Consider the following 25,023-nt stretch of genomic DNA (forward strand, 5'->3'; position numbering starts at 1 on the left):
ATATCGAGATATTAACATTAACATTATTTTTATACTAGGCAAAAGGATATAATACATCCTTTTCGTTTTCCTTTTTAAAAAATCTCATACAATTAACGTTCTATTTACATTATTATTTGTTGTATAATGACAATCTAGTATGAATTAACATACATACATAAATAAATAAATAAATAAATAAATAATGACTTAATGACAAATATCACGAGCAATCATATTACGATTTTCTTGAAATCTCTGGCTTACAATTAGAATAAAGAAATTTTGTAATAAGTGCATATTCTAAAGAGGCACAAGCTTCTCTCTTCCAAATCATCACGTTTATAACATCTATAGACGTGTTCTCTTTAATTGCTTTTTCTTAGAACTTCTCACAATCTTTTTTTTTCAAGCTTGCGTACTTTGTATTAAATGCAAATAATGCAAGAAAGTGCAGTTAACAAAATGGATTTTATCCACAATTTTCTTCTATATTAAAAAAAATCTAATTATCAATAATGTGCATTTGCTAAAGCGCTCAGAATAATATAGAGATTGAAACGTGTCCGTAAGTGATACCCGTAAAGCTGTTGTCAGATTATTAATTATGTTCAATATTAATGATTAATAAATTCCAAGAAATTATCTCTTTACCGAAAAGTACCTTAAATTTAGCGTACGGTTAGGTTCATTAGGTAACATTTCAGTCTGTAATAGCTATAATTTACGTATCATAGATTAAACTTCATCGATTGATTATTTAAGGATATTTTTACGATTAACAATCCATATCTGGATTGCAAGTGATCGCATTTCGTTGCTAATACGTTAGCGGGCTAATACGCTAGTAGCGTACGGTCTTGAACGCAAGAAATATAAATAAATAAATTTAAAATATTATAATTGATAAGTTTATTAACTAGACATTTCGATTCCAGTTCGAGCCATATTTAGCAATTAGATGTAATCAATAAATTAAATCGTATAATACTTCTACAATCTTACATGAACGTAGATAATAGATGAGCCCCTTTTCGGTTCCTACCGTTAGAGATAGTACATATTATGATGCACATTATTAAAGAAAAGAATGCAAAAGTAACATCAAAAACTTATCAATTACAATTTTTGGAATTTATTTATTTATTTCTCTCGTGTTCAAGACCTTATACTTAACTCTTATTAGCTCGCTATTTCTTTAATTTATTTATAATATTCCGATCCTTATTTAACTTTACTTCTAATTTTATGTATTTAATATGTATACTTTTGTATAAAAATTAATTTGAATTTAATCAAAAATTACCCTATTAATTTTGAGCAATTAAAGATTTGCCTCTAAAAAATCGCTCTTAATATATCGCAATTCTAAACGCACATTTCTAATAAATGTTTATAAGCAAAATAAATTTTTTTGAAACTAATAATTTGCGCATAGCTAATAATTTTGCGCAAAGCAATTCTAAATTTCGCTTTGAAAATAAAATTTGTAGTCCTGAAAACAAAATTTCGATTCGCCTCAAAAATAACAAAACACCCAATATAAATAAAAAATTAATATACAATTAAATTTTTGGAGGCCGCTATGTTAATTGCAAGAAGATTATTTGTGAAACTCGTAATTTGGCGAGTATAATAATGTACAAATCGTCGACGGAGAAATTCCAAATTTGAAATTGGTATCAATTTCCGCGTATTCCGATAAGACTATCTTTGAACTTGTTTCTTACTCGCCAGTTTTTGTAGTCGCGCCTTTAGTCCATGAGGATTTAATTTTACTCTCACGACATCGGATTTATTTTCAAGCTTTTTGCGAGCCTCCTCCATCCGTTCTTTTCGTATTCGCTGTTGCTCCTTTTTCCAGATATCCTGTAAAACGCGATCTGTCATAATTAATTTACTTGCGTATTTTTTTTTTTTTTTTTTTTTTTCGCGAACGCTGCAAAGTTTACCTTAAAATCCCGACAAAAACCAAGCCATAGGTTGAAGAAATCGTAAGGTTCCGCGGTCTCCAGTGTGGCGCCTTTGGGGATGAACTGATAAAATCGCATTACGGCCTTGAATCTGTTTTTAGCTTCCAGTAATTCTTCTTTTTCATTTGCCAATTCGATACTTGCCCTCGCCACGAACGAGTCTACTTTTTCCTTGAATACCTTGGACATAGTTGGATCAGCTTCCACGACAGTGTTACACTTTTGTACGCATACTAAAACAAATTAATTTCACTTATATTAGTATTTTCACGTATTTGTATACGTTATTTCATACCTGCATGAAATGAATGTAAATCATATATGTATTTTAGAAATTTTGTGAGATGTCTGAAAATATTAATTCTATAAAAAACATATTAAAAAGAAAACAGTAAAAGTTCATAGATTATATCAGTCAAAAATTGTTAAGCGGCGTAATATCATTGACATCACTTACTTTGCAATTCTTTTTCCAATCTGTCGAGTTCCTTGGCAATATCATCAAACTTGATTGTGGATGCGGCCTCGACGTCAGCCGGTTCAGGCACAGGTAGAGGTAACGGCTCGTCAAAATTGTGCTCTTTTTCCTGAGACAGCTTCGCATTGACAACGTAATGCAACAGAGTGACCCCGGATACATTGGACTTGACGTCTTTTAATTTGCCAAGGATCTCCAGGCCGAAGCCGTCAGCCTGGCCTCGCATCATATTTCCACCGTTCATATAATTGCCCAGCGTCAATATGATGGCTATAACTTTTTTCAAAGATTCAGACTGCACCAAAAAGTCACAGGTAGTTCGTACGTTATTCAATTTATACGAGACCGCCAAGATGGCGTCTTGGAATTCCGACTGAAGCATCAGGCAGGTTATTCTTTCGGAGAAGTGCTTTATCCCGGATAACCGTTTGAGAAATAATTCCGGTTGATCGATAGGAATATCCGGAAACTCTGCTTCGTGAGCAGCGATCTCTGCTATTTCCTTCTCCGTAGGTTTCTACAAGTTGAGAAATATCAAAGAATAGACGTTTATAAATTTGTAGCGAATATTTATTATTATATTTAAAATTAAAGAAAAAAATTAATTACATACGCTGAATTGTGTATTTAGACTTTTAAACTGTTTGTTGTACTCACGATTTCGTAGATCTGTTGCAGCGTCTCCAAACTGATCACACTCGTATCTAAATTATAAGCTGCGTTCTCAATCTCGCTAAAATCAATGTGTAGACTCTTCTCGAGAATTCCCACCATCTTCGAACGTTTCGGATCCAATATTTTCGCCGGCTGAATCTTGGAGCTTTTATTTAAAGTTTCCTCGCTCTTTTTGGTCGGATTTTTTTGTCTCACCTGCCGCGAAAATAAATCGGCAAACTCTTTCATGTTTATACTCTTTTCCTCCGCAAGTTCTAACCACAAAGGCACCTAGATAAGACAGTAGAAATAAAACACATTTAAAAAGCATTTAAAAAGATCACTATACTTATATCGACTAATTTTTTTGCCGCATTTATATAATCCCTGATCGTTATTTACCTGGGTTGGCGATTCTGCAGCAGCGGTAGTTTGACTAGCCGCAGTAACTGGCACTATAATTCTCGTCCAGTAAAGCGGTTTCATTGGCACATCAGGATTTAAAGGTTGTTTTCTCATAACTATAAAAGCGAAACACTGTGTTACGCGATGCAAATACCGGAATCCCGCGGCGGAAGGATTGTACAGCGTACTCTCGATTATTTAAAGCTAACAAGAAGAATCGAGAGTACTCTGTACTTTGGTCATTTTGATACCTACTGGCTCTGCTGGGCGGATTCCATCCTCCGACAGGTGGAGCGGGTAAAGGACTGGGTCCTGTCCCCGAAAGTGCCGAAGGTGTCATAGGCGGCGGTGGTGGAGGACCTGCACCCGATCCTCCGATTGGAGGCGGTGGCGGAGGAGGTATACCGTCCAAGGTCGGCATCCCCGGGAGTGGAGGCGCTGGAGGCGGGGGACCATTCGCAGAACTCTGCATTCCAGGTAACGGCGGCGGCGGGGGGGGCGGCGGTGGCGATGCCCCGCACGTGTTTATCATCGGCGTGGGCGGCGGCGGCGGCGGCGGAGGTATCCCGCACATGGTGCTCTTCATAGATGCGGATATTTCACACGTAATACCCTGAAGAGGCATAGGTGGTGGCGGTGGTGGTGGTGGTGGTGGTGGTGGTGGTGGAACAGATATATCACTCTCAACTCTCTGCACTGGCATGGACGGAGGCGCGGGCGGAGGTGGTGCCGGCGGTACCGCGTTTTGTAGAGGTGACGGGGGAGGTATCGCGTTTATGATCGTTTGCATAGGCGGCGGCGGAGGAAGAGGTATCGTGCTCGTCATACCCGACATCGGCGTAGACGGGGGCGGAGGTGGCGGAGGAGGTGCAGGTGGAAACGTACTGATGATACTTTGCGATGGCATAGGCGGAGGTGGTGGTGATGGTATCCTTGAGATATCCGTTAGTTTCGTCAGTGCCGAAGACGACGAAACCGTCTTCTCGCTACCTCGCAGCGACTCGGTCGCGAGCACGTGCGGGGACGGTGGCGGTGGAGGTGGCGGGATAAAGGACTGCAGCGACGTCGTTGATATCGTCGAGGCAGATGTACATCTGCTCTGGGAGAATGACTCCGGTAGTGGTGGAGGTGGCGGTATTGGATACTGCATCAGGTCTTCATTTGACGTGTTTACCCGATGAGATAAGCACGATCGATTCGCGACCTTGTCGATCGATCCAGGGGAAAGCACGCGAATCATCTTGGTTGCCTCGAGATCAGCAACGGGATCATTTCTGATTGATGAGTCTCTGTTGAAATTGTTTATTTCTGCAACACTTTTATCGACAGGTGACGAGCTTCTCGGTGACGTTTGAGTAGACTGGCCTTTAGTACTTGTCTGTCGGTTTACAGATATCTCGCGCAGTCGTTTAATCTCATCTCTCAGTTTCTTCACCTCTTCCTCATATCTATGTATATCTTCAGGCATGGAGAGTTCACCGTACGTTTGGCACGATTTACTTTCAGCTGAAAAAAACTCATCCGCCAGCACGCAGGTGTCTGTCCGATCTATCTGATTAAAACAGAACGTTATAAAAATAAATACTCACGAGGGATATGTCAATCATTATCGAATTTATAAATCAAGATTTTACCACGGTGATGGTTTTCTTCGCACTTTTCCCTGATAATGCGGAAATCTTTTTTAATATTGATAGATCTTCTTCTGAAAAATCCATTAATAACGTGATTATTATATAAAAGTTTTTTTTTATTAAACTAACAAGAAAAGCAAATGTTGTATCTAGATGCGTCCTTTTCACATTTTTCATTTGGCAAGCTTTAAACAATTTCCAAATGAAAAATTGTTTTATCTGAAATTAGATGTTACATTAACAAGCTAAACACTTTTACTTCTATAAACATATCATTAATCCTAATTAATGATGCATGTTCTGAGAACAAAACAACTCTTTATCATTTTGTAACTTTTATCTCGTTTATCACTCCAAAGACAAGAAATTTTTCTAAATGTATCTTATCGTTTAATCATTTTATTATTAATAAGATTTCTAGAATATTATGTATAAAAATGATATATAAACACATATATATATATATATATATATATATATATATATATATATATATATATATATATATGTAAAACATATATCTAAAATTCCAAATTTTTCTGCCATCATCATTGAGATAGTAGCAACGTCACGGGTGAAAAAAAAAAACTTACTTTTCGGAAAAGGCTGTTGAATTGTTAATGCCATGTACACTCTTCGATTATATACGATTAAAAAATTGGGATATTTTAATTCGACTGCACTTTATCAGAGACATATTCTAGATACACATGCAAAAGCTTATTCGTTGTTTTTTTCGCGATCGCTCTTCGATTTCGCTTTCAGACACCTCATCTCGTTCAATGACACCGATTTATCCCAGAGATATATTTCACTCTATGCTCTGTAAGAAACTGCCACATCTCGTTGATGGGTGAGCACGAACACAAATCCTAAAGCCTAACCCCGCATACGCCCCATCGATAAGACTTATCGGCAAACAAGCACGTTCAATTCATACATATCATTCGCTTTAACCTCGGTCACACCAATCAGTGTGATACGATGATTATTTGATGGCCGGTTAAAAACATTTTTGATCACGCTGATGAAAGACGACGATTGTCTTGTCAATGCATTAACCGGTCATGATCTGCTATCTTCGGCCTTGCGATTTGTCGAGTACCTCGTAAATTACGTCACTCTAATAGAGGAAAAAAAAAAAAAGAAACGAGATCCCGCAGCCGTGTGTTTACCTTTGATAACGTTATCGCGCGCCTTTTCTTCCGTCACGAGATAAGATTCGCATTAAATTCGCGATCATTCTAGAGAGATAGATTCTAGGCCGTGCGCTGACCCATATGTAGTTATAAAAGTGTTTTATATCATCAGTGAAATCATCGTGACTATACCCCTTTAGTGAGGTGTATTTAAAGCGAAATTAAAGGGAAAATCTAGATTTCTTCGAAAAGCTTTTTAGAAACAATCTTGTTAGCATTTTGCTTGAAAAGATAGATGAAATTGCGATAGAGAAATTTCAGTCTCCGTTATCCTCACCTTCGAATTGCTTGTGACGATCCGTCTTCTGAGTAACGATACTCTTGGAAATTCTCTTCTTCTTGGCGCTATTACGATCCAGGGTCAAGCTGGCAACTCTTCTCAACACCGTACCTTCGTTCAACGGCGATTCACAAACACTGTGTCGTCTCTGTACAAGAGTGCCGGCATTCATTTCTGGTTTCGTGATCTTCTCGCTCAACGTCACGCCTGAAAATGATAGGCTCGTTTAAGACATTGAGTGTCAGAGAGGCGTAAGCTATGTTGACTTAGGTCCAACACATTAGATTCTTTAGAGAAGCTCTTCTTAAACAATATTACTCATACAAACTATACTTGTATTTCAACGCAGATTTACCTACACAGAATGTCGCTCAAGGCTTTGTGTAAGTCGTCAACGACTTATTTAACTTCTTTAAAAGCTGATTAACCACTCGGTAAAAATTGTGAAGATGAGTAACGCATGTTAAATTACAAAATTGCTAAAGTATTCACTCACTTATTTGACGAGCCATCGGTGACAAATGGATCTTCTTGTGCTTCGAGATTACAAATGGAGTCTTCTTCTCCTCCTTGTTGTCCATCATCTTCAGAGCTGATTCAATCGTCGATTTCGTCACCTGTGCCCCCGTGGACGCCATAACCGGACTCGTGGTGAGCTCCCCAGGATCAGTGAAGACGCTGTCGCTCGAAGACTCCTGGCTGGGCGGCGTCGAAATTTCCGTAACAACGACGCCCTTGTTCACCAACCGCCAGGAATCGGTTACCAGTAACGGTGGTAGCTGAGTCTGCGGCGTTGACGGGGTCTGCGGTGTCTGCGGGGTTTGCGCCGGTGCCGTCGTCGTCGTGACGCTCGGGTGAAAAGACTCCGTCGTTGTCACGCATGGCTTCGGCGCTACTGCGGTATCCTTGCGACATTCGGGTTCTACACTTTCTTGCGTGTCCTAATTATAAGACGGTACTATATTAAAACCGTGAGAACATGGTACATACACCGTGATTTGAAATAAAGATAAGCATGTAACGGGTCGTAAATTTTTTTCTATTTAATTCAAGCTAACATTTAGTTTTCTATTTTGCGTTTCTCTATATTACTTTCTTTTTACTAACTTCTATTTTGTGTTTCTCTCTTTTTTTTTTTTTTTTTTTTTAACACACGCAGTCTCAAATTATACGTAATATCCGCAGAAAAGATTTCTCATCCAATCGATAATTCCGTTGACTCGAAGAGAAAAAAAAACAATGCCATTCATCTATACCTTGGATAACACGATCTTCGGTGGCTGCGGTGCCTGTCTCTTGGTGTGCCCCGGTGTCTGCACCTTCTCGAAGCTGATCCTGATCGGTTCGCGCGCAGTTTCGTCGCACTCATCCGGAGTCTTGGGCGGCTGGTCCCGCTTATCCTTTTTCTGGTCCTCGACGATCTCGAGCTCCCCCGTAGGCGTCGACACCGCCGCGATCTCCCGCTTCTTCTGCTTCTTCTTGCTGTCGCTCTGCAGATTGCCCATCGCCTCGGGTGATAATTGCGGGGCCAGATCGTCTAAGTTGCCTCTGTAGAGCAGCCGGATGTTGTTGACCCAGAGGTAGAAGTAGTCGGATAGCTTTGATCGCGGCGGCCGCGCCTGGGCCGCGGCTGCGCCTTGACCATGGCAGGCGTGCATCCGTGGTCGATAATCGAGAGCTGCGGTATCCACGATCACGGCGTCGCCGTCGTCGTCATCGTCGTCGTCGTCGTCGTCGCTCCGACACTCTCGCCGCGTGCTGGCCGCTGCGAAAGCAAACACCGGTGCCGAGTCATCCTGATCAACTCGACGACTCGTAATGCAACCGGATATTTTAAAACACTTGCATCAACATTAACTTAAAACGCTTTGATTAACTCATCAATTATATACGTTTACACTGCAGGTAAAATCGTTTATATAAATATTGAATAAGGTTGATTGGAATTTAATTCGTTAAAAACAGAAAACCAAGGAATTAATTAGCGTGTAATTGGATAATTAATCCAGATTATTTAAGTTTTAATTCTTAAATGTGGCAATCTACTTCTTGTTGATATTAATATGATCTTTGCGTATTAATTAATTAAAATACAAAATTAGATTATCACATCTCTGACAATTGCGTGGATTTTAAATCATTATTTAATCTGTATTCACGCCGCAAAAGGGCACAAGGAAGAAAATATAAATAGATACCAGTTGAGAATATAATAATTGACTATAAATTATCTTGATAACTGATTAACTTGATACTTCTTAGATATCGTTACGTAATCAGATATTGACAGATCCAATATTAATAACCTTATGTCACACGATAACTAAACAATGCTATCGTCTGAACATTGATTGAATATTTCCATATACGGGGAGCATCGATTTGTTATTACTAGGGCACGTTGGTGTCATTGGCGACTATTATTATCTCAAAGGTTGGTCAGTAATTTTTCCATGGGAGAAAAAAATAAAAGTGAAAATCTTGACACGTGGAATGTCGTGATAATTTTTCTCTCGTCTAGAAACAATAAATTTTAATTGCATAAATTTAATGATATTTTTAAAATTACCAAAAATCAAAGAAATGTAAAATGTGTAATTATATAATATATCCACTAATAAAATCAAATATTTTAAAACTAATATTATAAACACTGAACATGTTTCTGTAGGGGACAAAACAAAAAAAACTATTGCTTACATTTCGATACGTGATGCATAGAAGTTTGAACTGTAGAATATGGCTGGATTCCAGACATTTTTGGACACTCATAACAAGCATGAAGAAACGAGAGCTTAAATTTTTTAACACAACGCGGAAATGCGTCGTAAATTCATCGCAAAATGGTACGATTTCACGTTTAGATTACAATTAAACACTGGTATATCATCGGTATTTTCTTCGAAACGGCATTCGTCATAGTTGACAAGCATGATATTGTCATGCCTGTTGCATATTCCTCTCGGTTCTCTGTTGTTATTGTATGTCTCGAAATAACACTCGTCTTTCATCCGTCGATCACGTATTATTGGCACCCCATAGGATATAAATGAGTAGCACAGAATATTGACACAATTTTTTTTTCACATAGAGTATTTTTGACCGCGAACGGTCAAGAATTTGGAGCACCAATTTAACGATACACGTGGTGACGTCGGTCACGCGACTAGAATGCCGGTGCCTGTTACCTTTCATTGTACCGCGGAAAATCAATCTTGAGGGGTACCTCAAGGGCAAGCAACATCACAGACATGTTCCTCGATATAATAAAATAAACATAAGTAATTTCCGTCAAAAATTATTATGCAGCGATTTTATCAAATTACATTAAAAATTAGTCAATTCTTTTATATCTTATTGTTAATAAATCTCGTATCAATATTTATTATAATTTATTATAAAAATTACAACTTTTTTTAAATTTCATTCTACACTTGTCAAAGCAAAATGTAAGAATTTGATTATTGTAGGCATAAAAATTTAAATAATATAAATATTTTTTTGAAGAGAAAGGGAGAGAGATATTTAACAGTCGAGTCTTCACAACTATTATTTATAATCGATAAATGTTCGCGATTTGACTGAGAACGCGAGAATAAGGCTCGATGAGTTATGACATAACATTAGCCGTGTAACATTATTACGGTCATAATGAATTAGAATCACCGTCAGAATTTCGAGGAGATTACACGAACACAAACGGTCAGGGATCATGCGCTTTGGAGCCTATTATTTCGTAACGCGTCGGAAACGTGGCATGTAAAGTGACGTGATGTGATAGAAAAGCATCTGTACCTCGTGCAGGCGTATTAAACCCTCTCTTACCTGATTCTCTCGCATTTCGACAGCACCGGCAACATATTACACGTTACATCGTGCGGTACGCGCGTGCCACTGAAAAGGACTCGCGTCTCGCCGAGCATTATCGATTGCTTTCGGCGATACAGTTGTCCGCGCATTTTTTTCACCGACCGATTCGCGTCACAAGGTAAAATATCGCCACGGTTTCCGCGAGGAAAACACAAATATCGTACACGGTAAAAAGCTCTCGAGCGTTTTATCGAGCACGTACATAAGTGGGAGAAAGCTCAACCGACCGCGCAAACTCGTACCATCGAGGCCTCCAAGTCTCGATGTCTCGATGTCGACGTCAACAAACGTGCGAGAGAGATCGATTCTCGATAGTTTGTGATATAAATTACACGCGGGATTCCGGGATTCAAGTTTTCATAAATCACGCTCCCGGCTTTTGCTTCAAATAATCAAAAGATGCTTAAAATGTTATAAAGATTATAATTAAAAATTCACAAATGTCGATAAATTAGTATGTCATACATAACTAATATATTGTATATATACAATATATATATATATATATATATATATATAATACTAATAATTATAATTAATATATAGTATAATTATATAACTATTACATATATTTCTCGTCTCTTGCTTTTATTCCATAAATAATAAAAACAGGAAATACATGTAAATAATTATATAATCAAAAGAACTTTAGGAAAAAATTATTTTACTGTAATTTTGGCAAAGACCAATATAGAGCTATAAACAAGGAAGCGAAAAAGATCAATGGGAGCAAGGACAAAAGAGATCGTCGCTTCATCGTTTATTTTTATATATTGCAACATAAAATTTGTACAAATAATAATTCATTATACTATGTCATAACTATAATGGATAATAATAATTAATATACGAATTTTTTTTTCGTGGATGTGTGTGCAACGCGTGCACGCACACGTGCGCGCGCGCGCGGGAGCGCTAATTAATTAATATTGCGAGCGGCCACGCACACGCAAGCATGCGCGGCACGCGGTGCGTATCGGATCGTCACGCGCGAGAGTTCGGCGATTTTTCGCGAAAAAAAAGAAAAAAAAATGAACCAGGTCGATCGGCGAAAGCCCGACGAAGACCCTCGGTGGGGGATCCAATATTCTATTATCCTAGCATCCGATGCTCGTAGGCATTCGCTTCCGCACGAGATTCCATTGTTCGCGACGCATACGCTTTAAACATATATTCGTAGAGTGATGGACGACTTTTAGCGAGATAAACCGATCCGTAACTCTCGTTCACACGTACGCACACATACATACATACATACATACATACGTACGTACATACATACATATACACATTAGAGGGAAGGATTGCGCTATATATATTTATATATTTAATGGTTCAGAGAAACGTTCATTCTTGTATTTACATCTCTACTTCGGCGAGCGACGTTACTCGAGAAAATTCTACAACTTAACTGCTCGTCTTTGTTACAATTACGTCCTTAAAACATAACATTTTCCCTTTTTCCCACAGCATACATGACCCATACATTCACACATCATGCACATATATATATATATATATATACATATATATATATATATATATATATATATATATATATATATATACTCTTTCTCTTCGCTATGTATTATGTACAAAACCGCAGCGTAATTCTCATTCTCTTCGCGCGTAAGGTAGCGAAAATCGATCGGACACGGTCTTGTTGGCGTTCTTGGAATTTATTAACCCTACATAGTATATACGCGTGTTTAACGTACATGTATCCTCTACGATTTCGTTGTGTGCAAAAATATGTCGACTACATTTTCTCTTCGGTTCTTTTCGCCTGTCCCGCCTCCGCGTTTATCTTTCTGCAACCCGTCCTTCTCCTCGTATATCGCGGCTATAGAATTTACGTTGTCTCTCTCACAGGAATACAACTGTACAAGAATGTATTCGCGTCCCTTAAGTAATTGTGCCGGTGGACTCACTCTCTCTCTCTCTCTCTCTCTCTCTCTCTCGCTCTCCCTCTCTCTCTCACTGTGTTGATTTCGAATATCCGCGTTTCAAGACGCAGTACACGTTTGCAACACTTGTCACTAACGTTAACGTTCAACTTTCGTTCTATGAAAGACATGGAAGTAGGAGATTCTCATCAGTTTTCGTACATCGGTCATCGATAAATTACCCTGCACCAGAAAGTTAGCGTCATCGATAAAGAACGTAATATAGTGTGAGGATGTAAAAGAAATATGCATGTAAGTCTAATAAATAAAAGAGACACAATAATGTGAATACACGAGACCGAATCAGATAAACCGAGAATAGGCAAAGGATAAAATGGAAAGAGATGACGTATGTAATTGGTAAAATGCAATTCGATGTAGAAAAAGAGACCGAACGTGCGAGAGATAAAATATTTTTGCATATAAAACGGAAAATATTTCAATATTGGACAGCATATTAGCGTTGGTAAAACGAATTTACGTTTGTAAAAAATGCATCAAAAAGAGAAAAAAAGATGGAGACAAAAAGTGAAAAAAAAAAAAAAAAAAAAAAAAAATATGCCTGTTGGCCAACACAGTAAATAACTTGACCGACGTCATGCTTGATACATACAGTCCTATTTCATTAGCAAAGTAATCAGCGAAGGAGATTATATTACGTCCAACAAGACTCGTTACGATCGCGTTGTACGTGCAACACGACATCGTTTCGGTGGAATACACTTAAAAAGTATTTGTGTTTCTAATCGCGTCCTATACGTCGTGGTACACGAGACTAATGGCCAAACGTGCAATCGCAACGAGATGCGATCACGATGTCTCCAAGATTGCATTACGAACAAATGAGATCAACAAATGATGCGCGAACGAACGGTACGGACAAAGGTGTTTCTATTCCCGCAGAGTGAAAATATATATTTTATACATATATACGTAAAACAACAGATTTTATTTTAATTAGATGTGAAAAAGATGATTTTTTTGTCTCTAGAAAATTTCTTTATCCAAACATATTATTACGTGAAAATAATGTATAGACTCTCACAATCTAACTTTGTATTCTGTCCAATTATATTTTCACGTTTGTCGCGAGAAAGACAACACACTTTGCTCGTCGATCGTCCTCCGGTCGATGATACAAAATTAAAAAAGAAAAAAAAATAATAATAAAATGGAGATTAAAATTCAACAAGAAAAAGTACGTAATCTCTACACGTCGCATACAACTATAAAACGGAGTGACGCGTAGAATATTCGCACGAATGTAAAGAAAAGGGAGTATCTATACATTTAACATCTACCGTTAGTCCGAAATATATTCAGGCTGAAACAGCGAAGTTCGTTGTCGCTTTCGTTTTTGGGAAACTCTTCCCAAGTTTCATCGCATGTTCTCTTTGCGATTATGAATTACTTGTATCTTCGCATCTAACAACATCATCGCAGACTCTTTTACGTTGTTAAGTACCTTAGGAAATTTACTTGAAAATATGTACAGCTGTATGTGTTAAATATTCAATGCGCCCCGTACAATAATCCAAAAGACATGTCCAAGGAACATTTGAAAGAAAATGTGCCTTAGACATTTCTCGAGCACTCGAATTGTCCGAGTTCTCGTCACGAGGCAGATGACATTTGAAATTATCGTCTCGCTCATTTCAGCCCGACAATCGTCACAAAAAACTATTCTCCGCGAAAAAAAAAGAAGAATACATCTCTAACTTATAAACATTATGTCTAGTACGTACTTACAAAACCGGCGGCGTTAATCGCTCCTCGGTCGATATACATATATAATATATATATAATATCTTCTCGATCGCGAGAAGATCGCGATCGCATGTCATTCGAAGAGACGGCGTCACCCATAGTCATATATATATATATATATATAAAAGTATAAAATGCATCGAATGCCGTATATCGTCATCGTAATCGTACAACTTTTGGTTCGAGGGACTCGACCGATCTGTCCCTCTGTCAATCTTGAAACATTTTCGTCCGTTTATACAGCATCCTTTCTCACACGCGAGCGGCCGGAAATTGAAGTGTCCTAGTATTTTAACATTGCAACAACACGTGAACATCGCTTGTGAACACACAGTCTTAGGAGTATCACACAGGTCCCCTACAGATTCGCTTGTGATAGAAGAAAATGCAATTGCGCGGAAAATACGAAATGCAATGAAATGAATGCACACAAAATATCATCGCAGCAAACTCAACAGAGTAACGCTACAAATGCATAGAAAAATTTCGTTGTGTTCTCGGATGTTCAGACTGATTGATTACATTAACAATTAATTAACGCATTAAATCCGGAATGGCAGTTATTTCAAGATCGATAGCATTATTAAATATGAATACAAGTGCCGGATTTAAAGTGTTAATAATAATAATAATTAATCAGTCTCAAACGGCTTAAGATTAGACAAGGCTGCATATTTTACGATCTATGTGTGATAAAATTTGATTTCTCCAAGTATGTTTAAAAGTACGATTAATATTCAACAAAAATACATAAATTTTAAATAAAATTTTAATGAAATTTCTTAAAAAAGTTTTTTGATCATATAGACTTGTTAACAAACGTCGATAAATTAAACGGACAAGCAAGGGCGATATTTCGCGCAAGAACATCGCCCTCATTGTCGACAGTTGATAATTTCTCTCGGGGGACCGCATCATTTTGATATCTTTTCATTCCCGGCACACACGCATAACGATATCATCGTCTATAATTATTGCATTCGATTCTTTTACATAATCACTTTCACAATTGTTCCGACAGAATAATCACTCTGAGCGTCTGGACATTGTCGTTGTCGAGAAGTTTGTTGGACCCTTTGAACGATACCTCGTCCTCTTCGAGACTCTCCACAATGGTATGTTCGCATCCTTCCGCCTCGGCTCTCTCCTCTCCCGGTGGATCATCCTGCTGCTCCGCGCTTCCTTTCGCGAGTAGCGATTTACGGCACATTTCGCTCGCGTCAACGGCTGGCTTCTCCAAAACGATCGATCGAGCTGGATCGTCGTTGTCCTTGGAACATCCTACTTGCAATCGTTCTCGCGGACTCTGTGATGAGTTGGCGAGTTTTCTGGAAGCGGAAGTACACTTCGCGGCAAATTCTGGGGACTTTTGATTACGCGAGTCCGCGCAACGGCCTGTCAGCGGAGATGTTCTCAAAGGATCGTTCCGAAAAGGAAAGCGCAGAGAAGGACCGGGTGAGAACGGCAAGTGCGATAGCCTCTCCGTGGCTTTGGAAGCGTCGAGTCGAATTGCAGTTAGCGCCTTGATATCCGCCGTACGGCTCTTCGTGTCGATTTCGTCCGGACAGGCTTGACCCTCTAAGGAAGATGGCCGTTCAAGTAGGCAATCTCCCTCGAACACGCGAGGATTCACGTCAGCATCCACTTTTAACGTTTCTCCTCGAGGTAAAGACGTAGCTTCGTCGAGCATCTTGGTTGTTGTTGCACTATCGTTATTATAGTGCTCTTCCAACTGATCGACAGCTTCGGGAACCGCTTCCAACAGCCCCGAACGATCGACTCGAAATGGCACGGTACGTGCGGCGACGTCCTCCGCACCGGTGAGCACGCAAGGACGCGGACATGTCACGGGATCCGTCTCCGCGATCTCCAGTAATCCAGACTTGTCGACTCGTCGGACCATCACTGGCGCCGGCACGTCGTCCAGATCGCTATACGACGTCAGTCCGTGCCGACTCCTCGCGTAGTAATTCTCCGCGGGCAGTAATAAAGTCGTGTCGCCTGCATAAGCCGCGCGTTGCGGAAAATGATGCGACGAACGCATCGGAAGACCCAGTTGCGATGTCGCTGTCGTGGTCGACGTAGCGATCGACGGCGCGGCAGTTGTCCTCGACGACGGCGATACGGAAGGATTCTCAAGGACTATCTCCATACGATGACGATGACGATGATAGAGGTGCGGATGATGCTGCGTCACCGTATGGCAAGGGGCCTGCTGCTATAGCCAAGTGGTACGCGTATTTCCGGCTCGTGAGCCGGTAGGCAGGTCTCAAACGATTATCTCCCGGATAATTCTACGCCTGTTTGGCGTGGAGTAGCCCGACTCCAGACTCTCGTCATACGAGAGGCTGACCTGTTGTGGCGGCTTCGTATCCTCGTCATAATTCTCTTGATACGGCAGTCCCGACACATCGTAAGGTGAATCTGTCGAAGATGGAGCAAATTAATATGAAAAGGAACGAAATTGTAAGACTACGAAAGTTGGCGGTGAGGGAAAAGGACGAAGATGAAAAGGGGGAAGCGGAAGGGCTTGAAACAAGCCTCTCCGAGATTGGAGAAGGTATCGCTAAGCAATGTAGTGTAGCCATGGAAGATCGATGTAACATACGATATAATCTATAACGCTGCAGCCCGACACGCACACCGGTAATATAGGGACTGTCATTAGAAGCTAACACTGGACGAGGGAAGTCACGTGAAACGATCGTAAGGCTAATACTGACCAACGTGTTTCTGAGACTTGACGGTGGCAAAGGGTTCCGAACAGAACTGCTGTCGGCTCAAATTATGGCTCTCTCTGTAATTCTCCCGTTGCGGGAGATAATGAGGATGCGTGGGGTAATCGGATTCCGTAGTACCATATCCGGCAAGATCGTAGGGCTGATTAACGCCGTTCGCCGCGGCCGACTTCATCTGCCATATGGAATCCTGCGAATTCACGGAACCGCCGTTGTTGGAATTTGAATAACTGTTATCCATGTACCCCATATTCACTCCTGTAAAAAAATCGGAAAAAGATCATATAACGCGTATTCTCTAGGTATTTTTCAGAAATATTCACCGAGTTGTAACCCACGTAATCGTTTAAGAGAAAAACCCTTTTTCTTTATATCTATCACATTTACCATTGATGTTATGATTAGGTTGATGATAACCATATCCCGACTGCGAGTAAGCAGGAGTCTTTGAGTCTTCCAGAGCCAAAGCATGATCCAAACTATGCTCCAACGCTTTATTCTCGGCATAGTAGGGAGGTGGTGGTTGCGTTTGTTGGCCATTACCTGCCACGAGACTCGGGCGAACGCTGCAAAAATAAAGAACAGATGTGAACTGTCTTCTTTTATTCAAGTCATGCGAAGCAGCAACACACGTCGCGTCGTTTAGCTTATGCTGTCTAGTAATGCTTTGTTCATAGCGAGATGAAAACTTACGCGTTCGAGTCCATTTCGTAATCTTTCGCCTTGGTCGCGTGTTTTCGTCGGCACCGGCAGAAGAGCAGCAGCAATGCTGCGAAGAGTAGAAAAACTGCTCCGCTTACTATCAGTGCGATTAAAGTTGGCGTTGCAAGAGCACCGGCTTGCGCGATGTAGGACGGTCCTACTGCGAGAAAGAATAAGAAAATTACCAAGTCAAGAAAATCGTTACAAAAGTACAATCACTAAAATTAATTTGTTTCAACTTATAAAATATCACACATTATTATTTAGAATTACAAAAAATAAATAAATAATTAATGGAAAAATATTTATTTAGAGTATTAAAATTAAATTTTTTTATCAGTAAAACATTTCGTGTTTTTTTTTTTCTAAATTCTAGCACGTACGAAGATTTTCTCAAACGCAAAAAATATTTAACATTATTACTTGAATTCCGTATTTTCTAAACTATTACATAATCGCTTTACTTTTCAAAGATAAACTTACTTTCAGCTTCCGCGTACTCGCCGCACTTCTGCCGATCTGCTTTGAGGCAGAGTCGAACTCTGAGCCGAGGTTCCGAATCAGCTGCTTCGGGATCGTCCAATATACCTTCCCTTTGAGTGGGTGCACTCCCGAGAACTTCGAGTGGCCACTCATCGACGATTCTCCACGAACTATCGGAGCCTCCGTCAAACTTCTCGATAGACGCCACCAACGCTAGGCACGTGGCACCTACGTTAATGGCAAGCGTACCGCTTTCCGGATCGAAGCTCACTCGCAGCGGTGTAGGTATCTTTGCCACGGCCGTAGTAGCGGACACCTCGTCGGAATAATCGGAATGATTTTTGGTGTTATAAACCTTCACCTTGAAGGTGTAAGTCTGATGTTGTTCTAGATTGGTCACGTTACACGGGTTTGATCGTCGACAATCGAGCTCGAGCCATTGGCCGGCTGGTCCGCGAGGAGGTGCGCAATCCGGCGCTACTATCTCGTCACCACCCGCCACTCTTCTGTACGAAACAAAGTACTTGGTGATAGGCAAGCCGCCATCGAAACCCAGTTGCCACAAAAGGGCAACATACGTGGGCCCTATTTCCATGGCAGTGATATTGGTTGGTCTTTCCGGTGCTCCCTTCGGCTGCAATCTGATGGTAGACGTGACGCTACCTTGAGCATTGGCAGCGCGACAAGTATAATCACCGTAATCAGATTCGCGGATATTGGTCATTTTCAGGACGGATGTGTATGCGTCATAATTATCGCTCGTGGTAGTGATCTCATAATGACCGTCGCTGGAGGAGCCCTGTAGAGTCGCGGCGTTAGTGCCAAAGCTCCACTGGAACTCGGGCTTCGGCCACGCTTGTACCTTGCAGGCCACTTCGGCGGTCTCCCGGAGATTGTAGGCCACCTTGCCGTGCTGATGAAGGACTATCGGCTCGTGCTCTACCTTGAGCATCATTGTAGACTCGACTTTCTTCACCTCGTTCATGAAGACGCAGGTGTACTTGCCGCGATCGCCCGCCACGATCTCGTCGGTTTGCGGACGAGCGTGACCCAAAAAGCTCAACGTGGAATTTACGGTTATTACGCTACCGTGGCCCTCTGACGCCGTCGTAATTACTTTGTAGAGTCTCTCGTCGGCCGTTAATTCTTGATCGTCCTTCAACCAGCGCACGCTAGGCCGCGGCTTGCCCTGCGCTACGCAGGATACTTGGAACGACGATTCGCCGACTCTGCGATAAGCAAGTAAGACGTTACTTTATTAGAACGGAACATATATCTTGTTCTTCCCGCAAAGAACTATTTCATTCTCGAAGTGGCGCATACCTCACGGAAGGGAAGCAGAAGAAAACAAACGTAGAACGTAGAGTCCGCAGACTTCTACAATTACGCCAACGCATTTCAGAATAATTCGAGAATTAAAGAGTCAAATAGATGAAAAATACCATGCAACCTCGCAAAAAGGTTGATTATACTTGCATATAATTGTTATTTTCCATAGCAGAAAAATAACAATGTGAACAAAACAATTTTTCCAGTAAAAATACGGGACTCTTTAGAAATAACTATGTCATGTCTCTTTTTTATAAATGGAAATTCAACTCTTCTTTTAATAATTAAAATGAAGAAAAGTTTAAAACACTATGATCTTTTTATATTTACGCGCAATAAAACGACTACGACTTACTTTCTCGTGACATGAGGTTGCAGTTTGGTGAGTATCTTGGGCGGCTGGTGAACGGTGAGATTTACCGACGCGGCTTCGCCGATGCCGATCTCATTGATGGCGTGGCATTTGTAAGTACCCTCGCTGCCGAGGTGCACCGAGTCTATTTCGTACTTGGGACCGGATGGCGTCGGCATCAGGATCGTGCCGCCCTCGCCTTCCTTCCACCACTTGTACTGCGGTTCGGGATAACCGGCCGGGCTGGCCATACACGTGAGTATCACCCGTGAACCCTCGACGGCGACCGGCGAGTCCGGTGTCACCCTAGCTGGGCCAGGCTTGTGTCGCACTCGGATGGTGACGCTGGCGAACGCCGAGTGATTCCTGCGCTCGCCACCGGTGGGATGGATTGTGTTCACCGCGCGACACGTGTAATTGCCGGCGTGCTCGGCCGTGACCCGGGTCAATCGCAGAATCGAGCCCGACTGTCTGAATTCTGGCCGGCCATCTCGCAGCCACTCGATCACCGACGGCGTCGGATTTGCGCTCACATTGCAGTGGACGGTCACGCTGTCCTCCACGTCGGCCACTCGAAAGGTATCGCCCTCGATCGACACTGTAGGCGGATAAAGCACGTCCAAGCTCAGAATGACATTGGTACGTTTACCGAGTCCGTTGTCCGCCTCGCAAGTGTAATTGCCGACATCCTGCAGCGTCACCTTGGGTATCACGTGCTTGAAATGAGTGGAGATAAAGCTGCCGCCCCGCCACCAGCGGATCATGCTGACCATCGGCTTCGAGTCCACGTGACATTTGAGGGTCGCGGTGCCGTTCACTTCGACCTTGAGCGGATTTTCCGGGCCGACGGTGACGCGCGGGAAGTAGTTGACGTCGAGCGTCACCGAGGCGTCCAGAGTGTCGCCCTCCCGCATCGCTCGATTTCTCACCACGCATCGGAAGATCGCCCGGTCATCCTCTCGCGTTGGTTCCACCACCAGTGTTCTACCAGTGTGCAATGGTATAGTACTGTTGCCACGATACCATCTCACTTCCGGCTCAGGACTGCCACCGTATGTGTTACACTGCAGCTCGAGTCGCTGACCCTCCGTAGCCGGTGCAGAGGTGGGCGATATCGTCGGCGCGCCCGGAGCCCTCAGCACCGTCAGGGTGATGTACTTTCGGTGAAGATCGGTACCGGTGCTGCTCACCTTCACCCTGCACTCGTACTTGCCGTTGTCACGCTCGTAGGACACGTTCTTGATCTGCAGATCATAGCGACCGTCCTCCAGATTCATAAACACCTTGTAGTTGGGCGACAGCGAGCGGTTCTCGATCGCCGCATTGTCAAGATTGTTATTTGTATGGGTCAGCCAAAAGCACGTGACGTTCTCCCGGGGCGGCGGGAATCGGCATTGGAGCTGCACCGTTGAACCCTCGTGCGTATCCATTTGCGTCTCGTCCACGCGTGCATGAATGGGTGCTGGAGCAAAAAATAGGAAAAAAAGTTCGTTAAAAATTCAACTGGTTACTAACTAAAACTTTTCGCTAATACTTATATAAAAAAAAAAAAAAAAAAAAAAAAAAAAAAGGGAAAAATATATCGCCATTTATTCATTTTTTTTTTTTTTTTTTTTTTCGGATTACGCATTATGGCTTTATGCGCAGTAACAGCGTTAACGAAGGATCGATCGACGTCACGTGGTAACCCGATAACCCGGTGACCCGATGAACAAATCGACCGCAAGAGCGATGGGTATAAGGAATCGATCGGTCTCCGCACATACTTTACACTCTTGCACATACACGCGTTTTCCATTAAGACGGGGAATAAATTCGCGGCGGAGTGCGTAGGGAGTGCGTTAACGCGATACAAATTACTCGACGGGTGTCAACCTAGTTTTAGGTTCACCGGCTCGGCTCCACAGTCCTCCGCACCTTCTGCACAATTAACGCCAAGGCGCGCACTGCGTTTCGCAGCTTGATGACAATGCCGATTGTCTCTCGCGGCATGCGTTCCGGGCAAGTCCGACTGAAGCAAGTGGGTGGGAATAACGCGCCGGCGACGCGAAAATTCTCGCGTTTACGAAATAATGAACACGCGAGAACGGTTCGTCGCCCCGGCTACGGTTGTCGCTGCTGCGTGAATTCCTGTCTCTTTTACGACAGCGGCGACGACGATACCGTTAGAGAATATCCGGGTCGACTGGCTTGTATTCTGCCAGAGAAATTGGTTTACCCTTGGCTCGTGTTTTCGTCGCGAGCTATCCAATTAAAGCGCGAAGGACGACGGTCGTACAGGTTCATTTCAGAGAAAAGAACCAAGAGATTGAGACAAAATTGTGTATGTAATAAATAACTCGTAATTCTTCCATTAAACACAATGGCATACGATCAGATTTAATATCTGCACGTGTTCATTAGAGAGGAATGTGTGCATTGACAACAAACATTAAACACTGAACAAACTCGCTTCCTGTTTTTCCTTTTTTTTTTCATGTATTAAAATACATAAAAAATTTACGAACACTAAAATACGTTTTATAAAAAAAAAAAAAAAAAAAAAAAAATATATTACATACGATAACCAATATGTGTTATACGTGTGCAAAGTTTACAATGGAAAATCGAAAATGCTATGATATAAAAGCGATAACCGATGGAAAAAATTTCTACATTTGCTAAATGCATATTTAAAAACGCATACGTTTATTACATGTCTCTTATGCTTTCAAGTAACGTTTATTTCGTGTGTACGTAAAGTATTCACGGTTTAAAAGTTTGTTTGTTCCATCTTTATACGAGAAAACAAAAAAACCTGCATTCTCTAACGCTGTTTGTGCGTTTTGCAGCCAACCGTGGAAACAACGTCATTCCCATCTATGTCTCTCCTCCATATCGTACATTTGTTTAGCAAATATAAATGGTATGAAATTTCAGTAATTCTTCATGGAAATTAAGAGAGATGCACGCGTATAGAGTCCAGTTTTAATTAAAAAAAAAAAAAAAAAGAAAAAACCTAGTAGTGATCGACAACGGAGAACAATATGCGTGACGTAAAAATAATGAAATAGATATCTCAATAACTACCTTTGATGAGTCCAGTTACAATTATTTCAACTATCGGAGAGATATCGTTTCGACGAATATTTAATGATCTCACACACGAGCAATTTATAAGTTAGATAAATTTATACAGGTATGTCTATCTCTCCCTTCGCGGACAGTTCTATATTTTATTCTGTCTATATTTTAGAAAAAAATAGTTTTTAAATTAATCGATAAAAAATATAGACGAAAGAAAATGTGTGTGATATATTTAGTGCATACTTAATATAAATTATAATATTAATAGCTTCCAATCTGTTCTTTTCCTAGAGAAAAATAGTCTTTAATAGTCTAAATAAATTTAATTGATCAACGAAAAGTGCAGACGAGAAAAGATGCGTGATATATTCAGTATGTAATTAATATATATTGTATTATAATATTAATAATATGCTCCAAGCTTCTATAATAATTTTCTGCTCTGTCTACATTTTAGATTTTAGAGAAAAATAGTCTTTAAATTAATCGATGAAAAAATACAGATGAGAGAAGATGAGTGATATATGTTTAATATATGTTATGACATTAATAACGTCAAAATTTCTAGTATAATTTATGTCATCATTCGAAGAGTTTTCACTATTATAAAAATCAATTTTCATACACATCATGACACATCATCATGGCGTTTCACTATCGTAACGTAACATCGAATGTCGACACAAATCACTGCGAAAATCGAATATCACAGCGCGGTGACGTTGAAAACTAATAGTTCCCCGCAGTGTCGTGACCACAAATGTCGCGAATATTTATAGTTGACTCCATTGGCGGTGGTTAACACCAACTAAAGTTAACTAAATGCTCTATCTAAATCGTAGATTCATGATTATGATACGAAAAAAAAAAAAGAAAGCCTGTGCATATATGAAAGTTACAGAAATAGCGAGTATATACTGTCTGTTGGACTGCTCCCACAGAGACCCGTGATATTCAACAATGAAGCTCATGACGTTGTAAGCGTATACGTCTTGTCATGGTTTCGTATATATTCAAATGGGAACTCTATAACCACTTGGGTTCGTCTGCATGTCTGTCTGTCTCGGACTTATCCTGCCCTGCCACTCGCAAGCTTAGCTATTCAGAGCCAGAATTTTCAGATTTATTACGAATAAGAAAATATAGAGTATACACTGAATATTCCATCGCTAATAATACGATGAAAGAAATGAGAACGCGGTTAAAAAAAGAGTGAGCATTTTCGGAATTATCGAGTTTAACTAAAAGCGGATGAACGTAACGGAGTTACGCGTGCGGAGAGAAACGTAAATTCCTCCGAGTAATAGAACTTAATGTTATAAGCAGGGACCCGGACCAAAAGCTTTTTTCAGTTCGGTTCCGGTTACGGTTTAATAAAGCATCGAGTAAGTGTTTCAGTTTCGGTTTCTTAACCAATGAACAAAACCGAAAAAATTACGGTTTTTTTAAACTTTTTTTTCGGTTATAATTACTTGTATTAAAAAATTACGGTATTCAGATAGAAGAATTAAGATATAAGCGACGTAGAGATAATAATTAACAATAATAATAAAAAATTTAGAACAGTTAAAAAATCTACAAAAGCATAATGTTATTTTACTCCAAACTAGTATTTCTAACAACTTATTATTAAAAAATTAAGCATTTTCAATCGAGCATTAAGTCGGCATATTGATTCAACTATAAAAAACAGATCTATACATATATAGATTAAAAACCGGAAAAAGAACCGAAAAAAAAACTATTAACCGTAAATAATATTATTGGTTTGGTTATGATTTCGGTGTTATAAATTTTGTAAAATTTGGTTTTGATTACGCTATCGGTTCATCTAAAAAAAGGGTTACGGAACGGTTTTCGGTTTCAATTCCAATTCGGTTCGGATCCCTGGTTAAAAGATCGGATATTTAATGAATATTGAAATTCTCGACGCAGAATCATCGGGCGAGAAATTCTTTAACGAATTCGACGAAATAAACGTCGTTTGGCCTCGCGAGACCATTCCTGGAAGTGCGAAATGGAACTTTCTCGAACGATCCCGTCCAACACATATTCGTTATACCGTACTACCTACATCCTACATATCGGTTGTGCGAAGCCACCGCCGAAGCGGCCACGTATCTTCCCCGTCATTGGGTCACGTAACGGTAAAACCGCCGCCGCGCCGG

General features: G+C 40.7%; 2 protein-coding genes across 10 annotated transcripts in view; both read right to left on the bottom strand.

Moving 5' to 3' along the window:
• Window positions 1-214: 214 nt before the first annotated feature.
• LOC140669944 (uncharacterized) lies at window positions 215-10,674 on the bottom strand. 6 transcript variants are annotated; one of them, XM_072900188.1, is made up of 11 exons: window positions 10,428-10,674; window positions 7,859-8,414; window positions 7,099-7,543; window positions 6,600-6,809; window positions 5,124-5,194; window positions 3,745-5,041; window positions 3,487-3,605; window positions 3,088-3,375; window positions 2,410-2,947; window positions 1,932-2,185; window positions 215-1,862 (listed from the first exon to the last, which is right to left on the bottom strand). In XM_072900188.1, the coding sequence occupies exons 1-11, from the start codon at window positions 10,559-10,561 to the stop codon at window positions 1,761-1,763; spliced, it is 4,014 nt and encodes a 1,337-aa protein (XP_072756289.1). In that variant the 5' UTR covers window positions 10,562-10,674; the 3' UTR covers window positions 215-1,760. The 6 variants fall into 6 exon arrangements, with proteins under 6 accessions (XP_072756289.1, XP_072756288.1, XP_072756290.1 ...); XM_072900187.1 differs by having other exon boundaries at window positions 216-1,848; window positions 10,428-10,672; XM_072900189.1 differs by having other exon boundaries at window positions 216-1,848; window positions 7,859-8,367; window positions 9,303-10,672.
• Window positions 10,675-16,454: 5,780 nt separating this feature from the next.
• Ed (hemicentin protein echinoid) overlaps window positions 16,455-25,023 on the bottom strand; it is a 201,537-nt gene continuing 192,968 nt past the window's right edge. For 2 of the 4 annotated variants that reach the window (XM_072901225.1, XM_072901223.1), the window contains 6 exons: window positions 19,793-21,251; window positions 18,109-19,337; window positions 17,617-17,785; window positions 17,311-17,489; window positions 16,909-17,181; window positions 16,455-16,609 (listed from right to left, as the gene is read on the bottom strand). In XM_072901225.1, coding sequence (XP_072757326.1) covers window positions 16,455-16,609; window positions 16,909-17,181; window positions 17,311-17,489; window positions 17,617-17,785; window positions 18,109-19,337; window positions 19,793-21,219 — 3,432 coding nt within the window. In that variant the 5' untranslated portion in view covers window positions 21,220-21,251. Of the gene's footprint in view, window positions 16,610-16,908; window positions 17,182-17,310; window positions 17,490-17,616; window positions 17,786-18,108; window positions 19,338-19,792; window positions 21,252-21,706; window positions 22,287-25,023 lie in introns of those variants that run through there. The other 2 variants (XM_072901226.1, XM_072901224.1) reach the window with 2 other exon arrangements.

The sequence above is a fragment of the Anoplolepis gracilipes genome, chromosome 10 (genome assembly GCF_047496725.1).
Source record: "Anoplolepis gracilipes chromosome 10, ASM4749672v1, whole genome shotgun sequence".
NCBI lineage: Eukaryota > Metazoa > Arthropoda > Insecta > Hymenoptera > Formicidae > Anoplolepis > Anoplolepis gracilipes.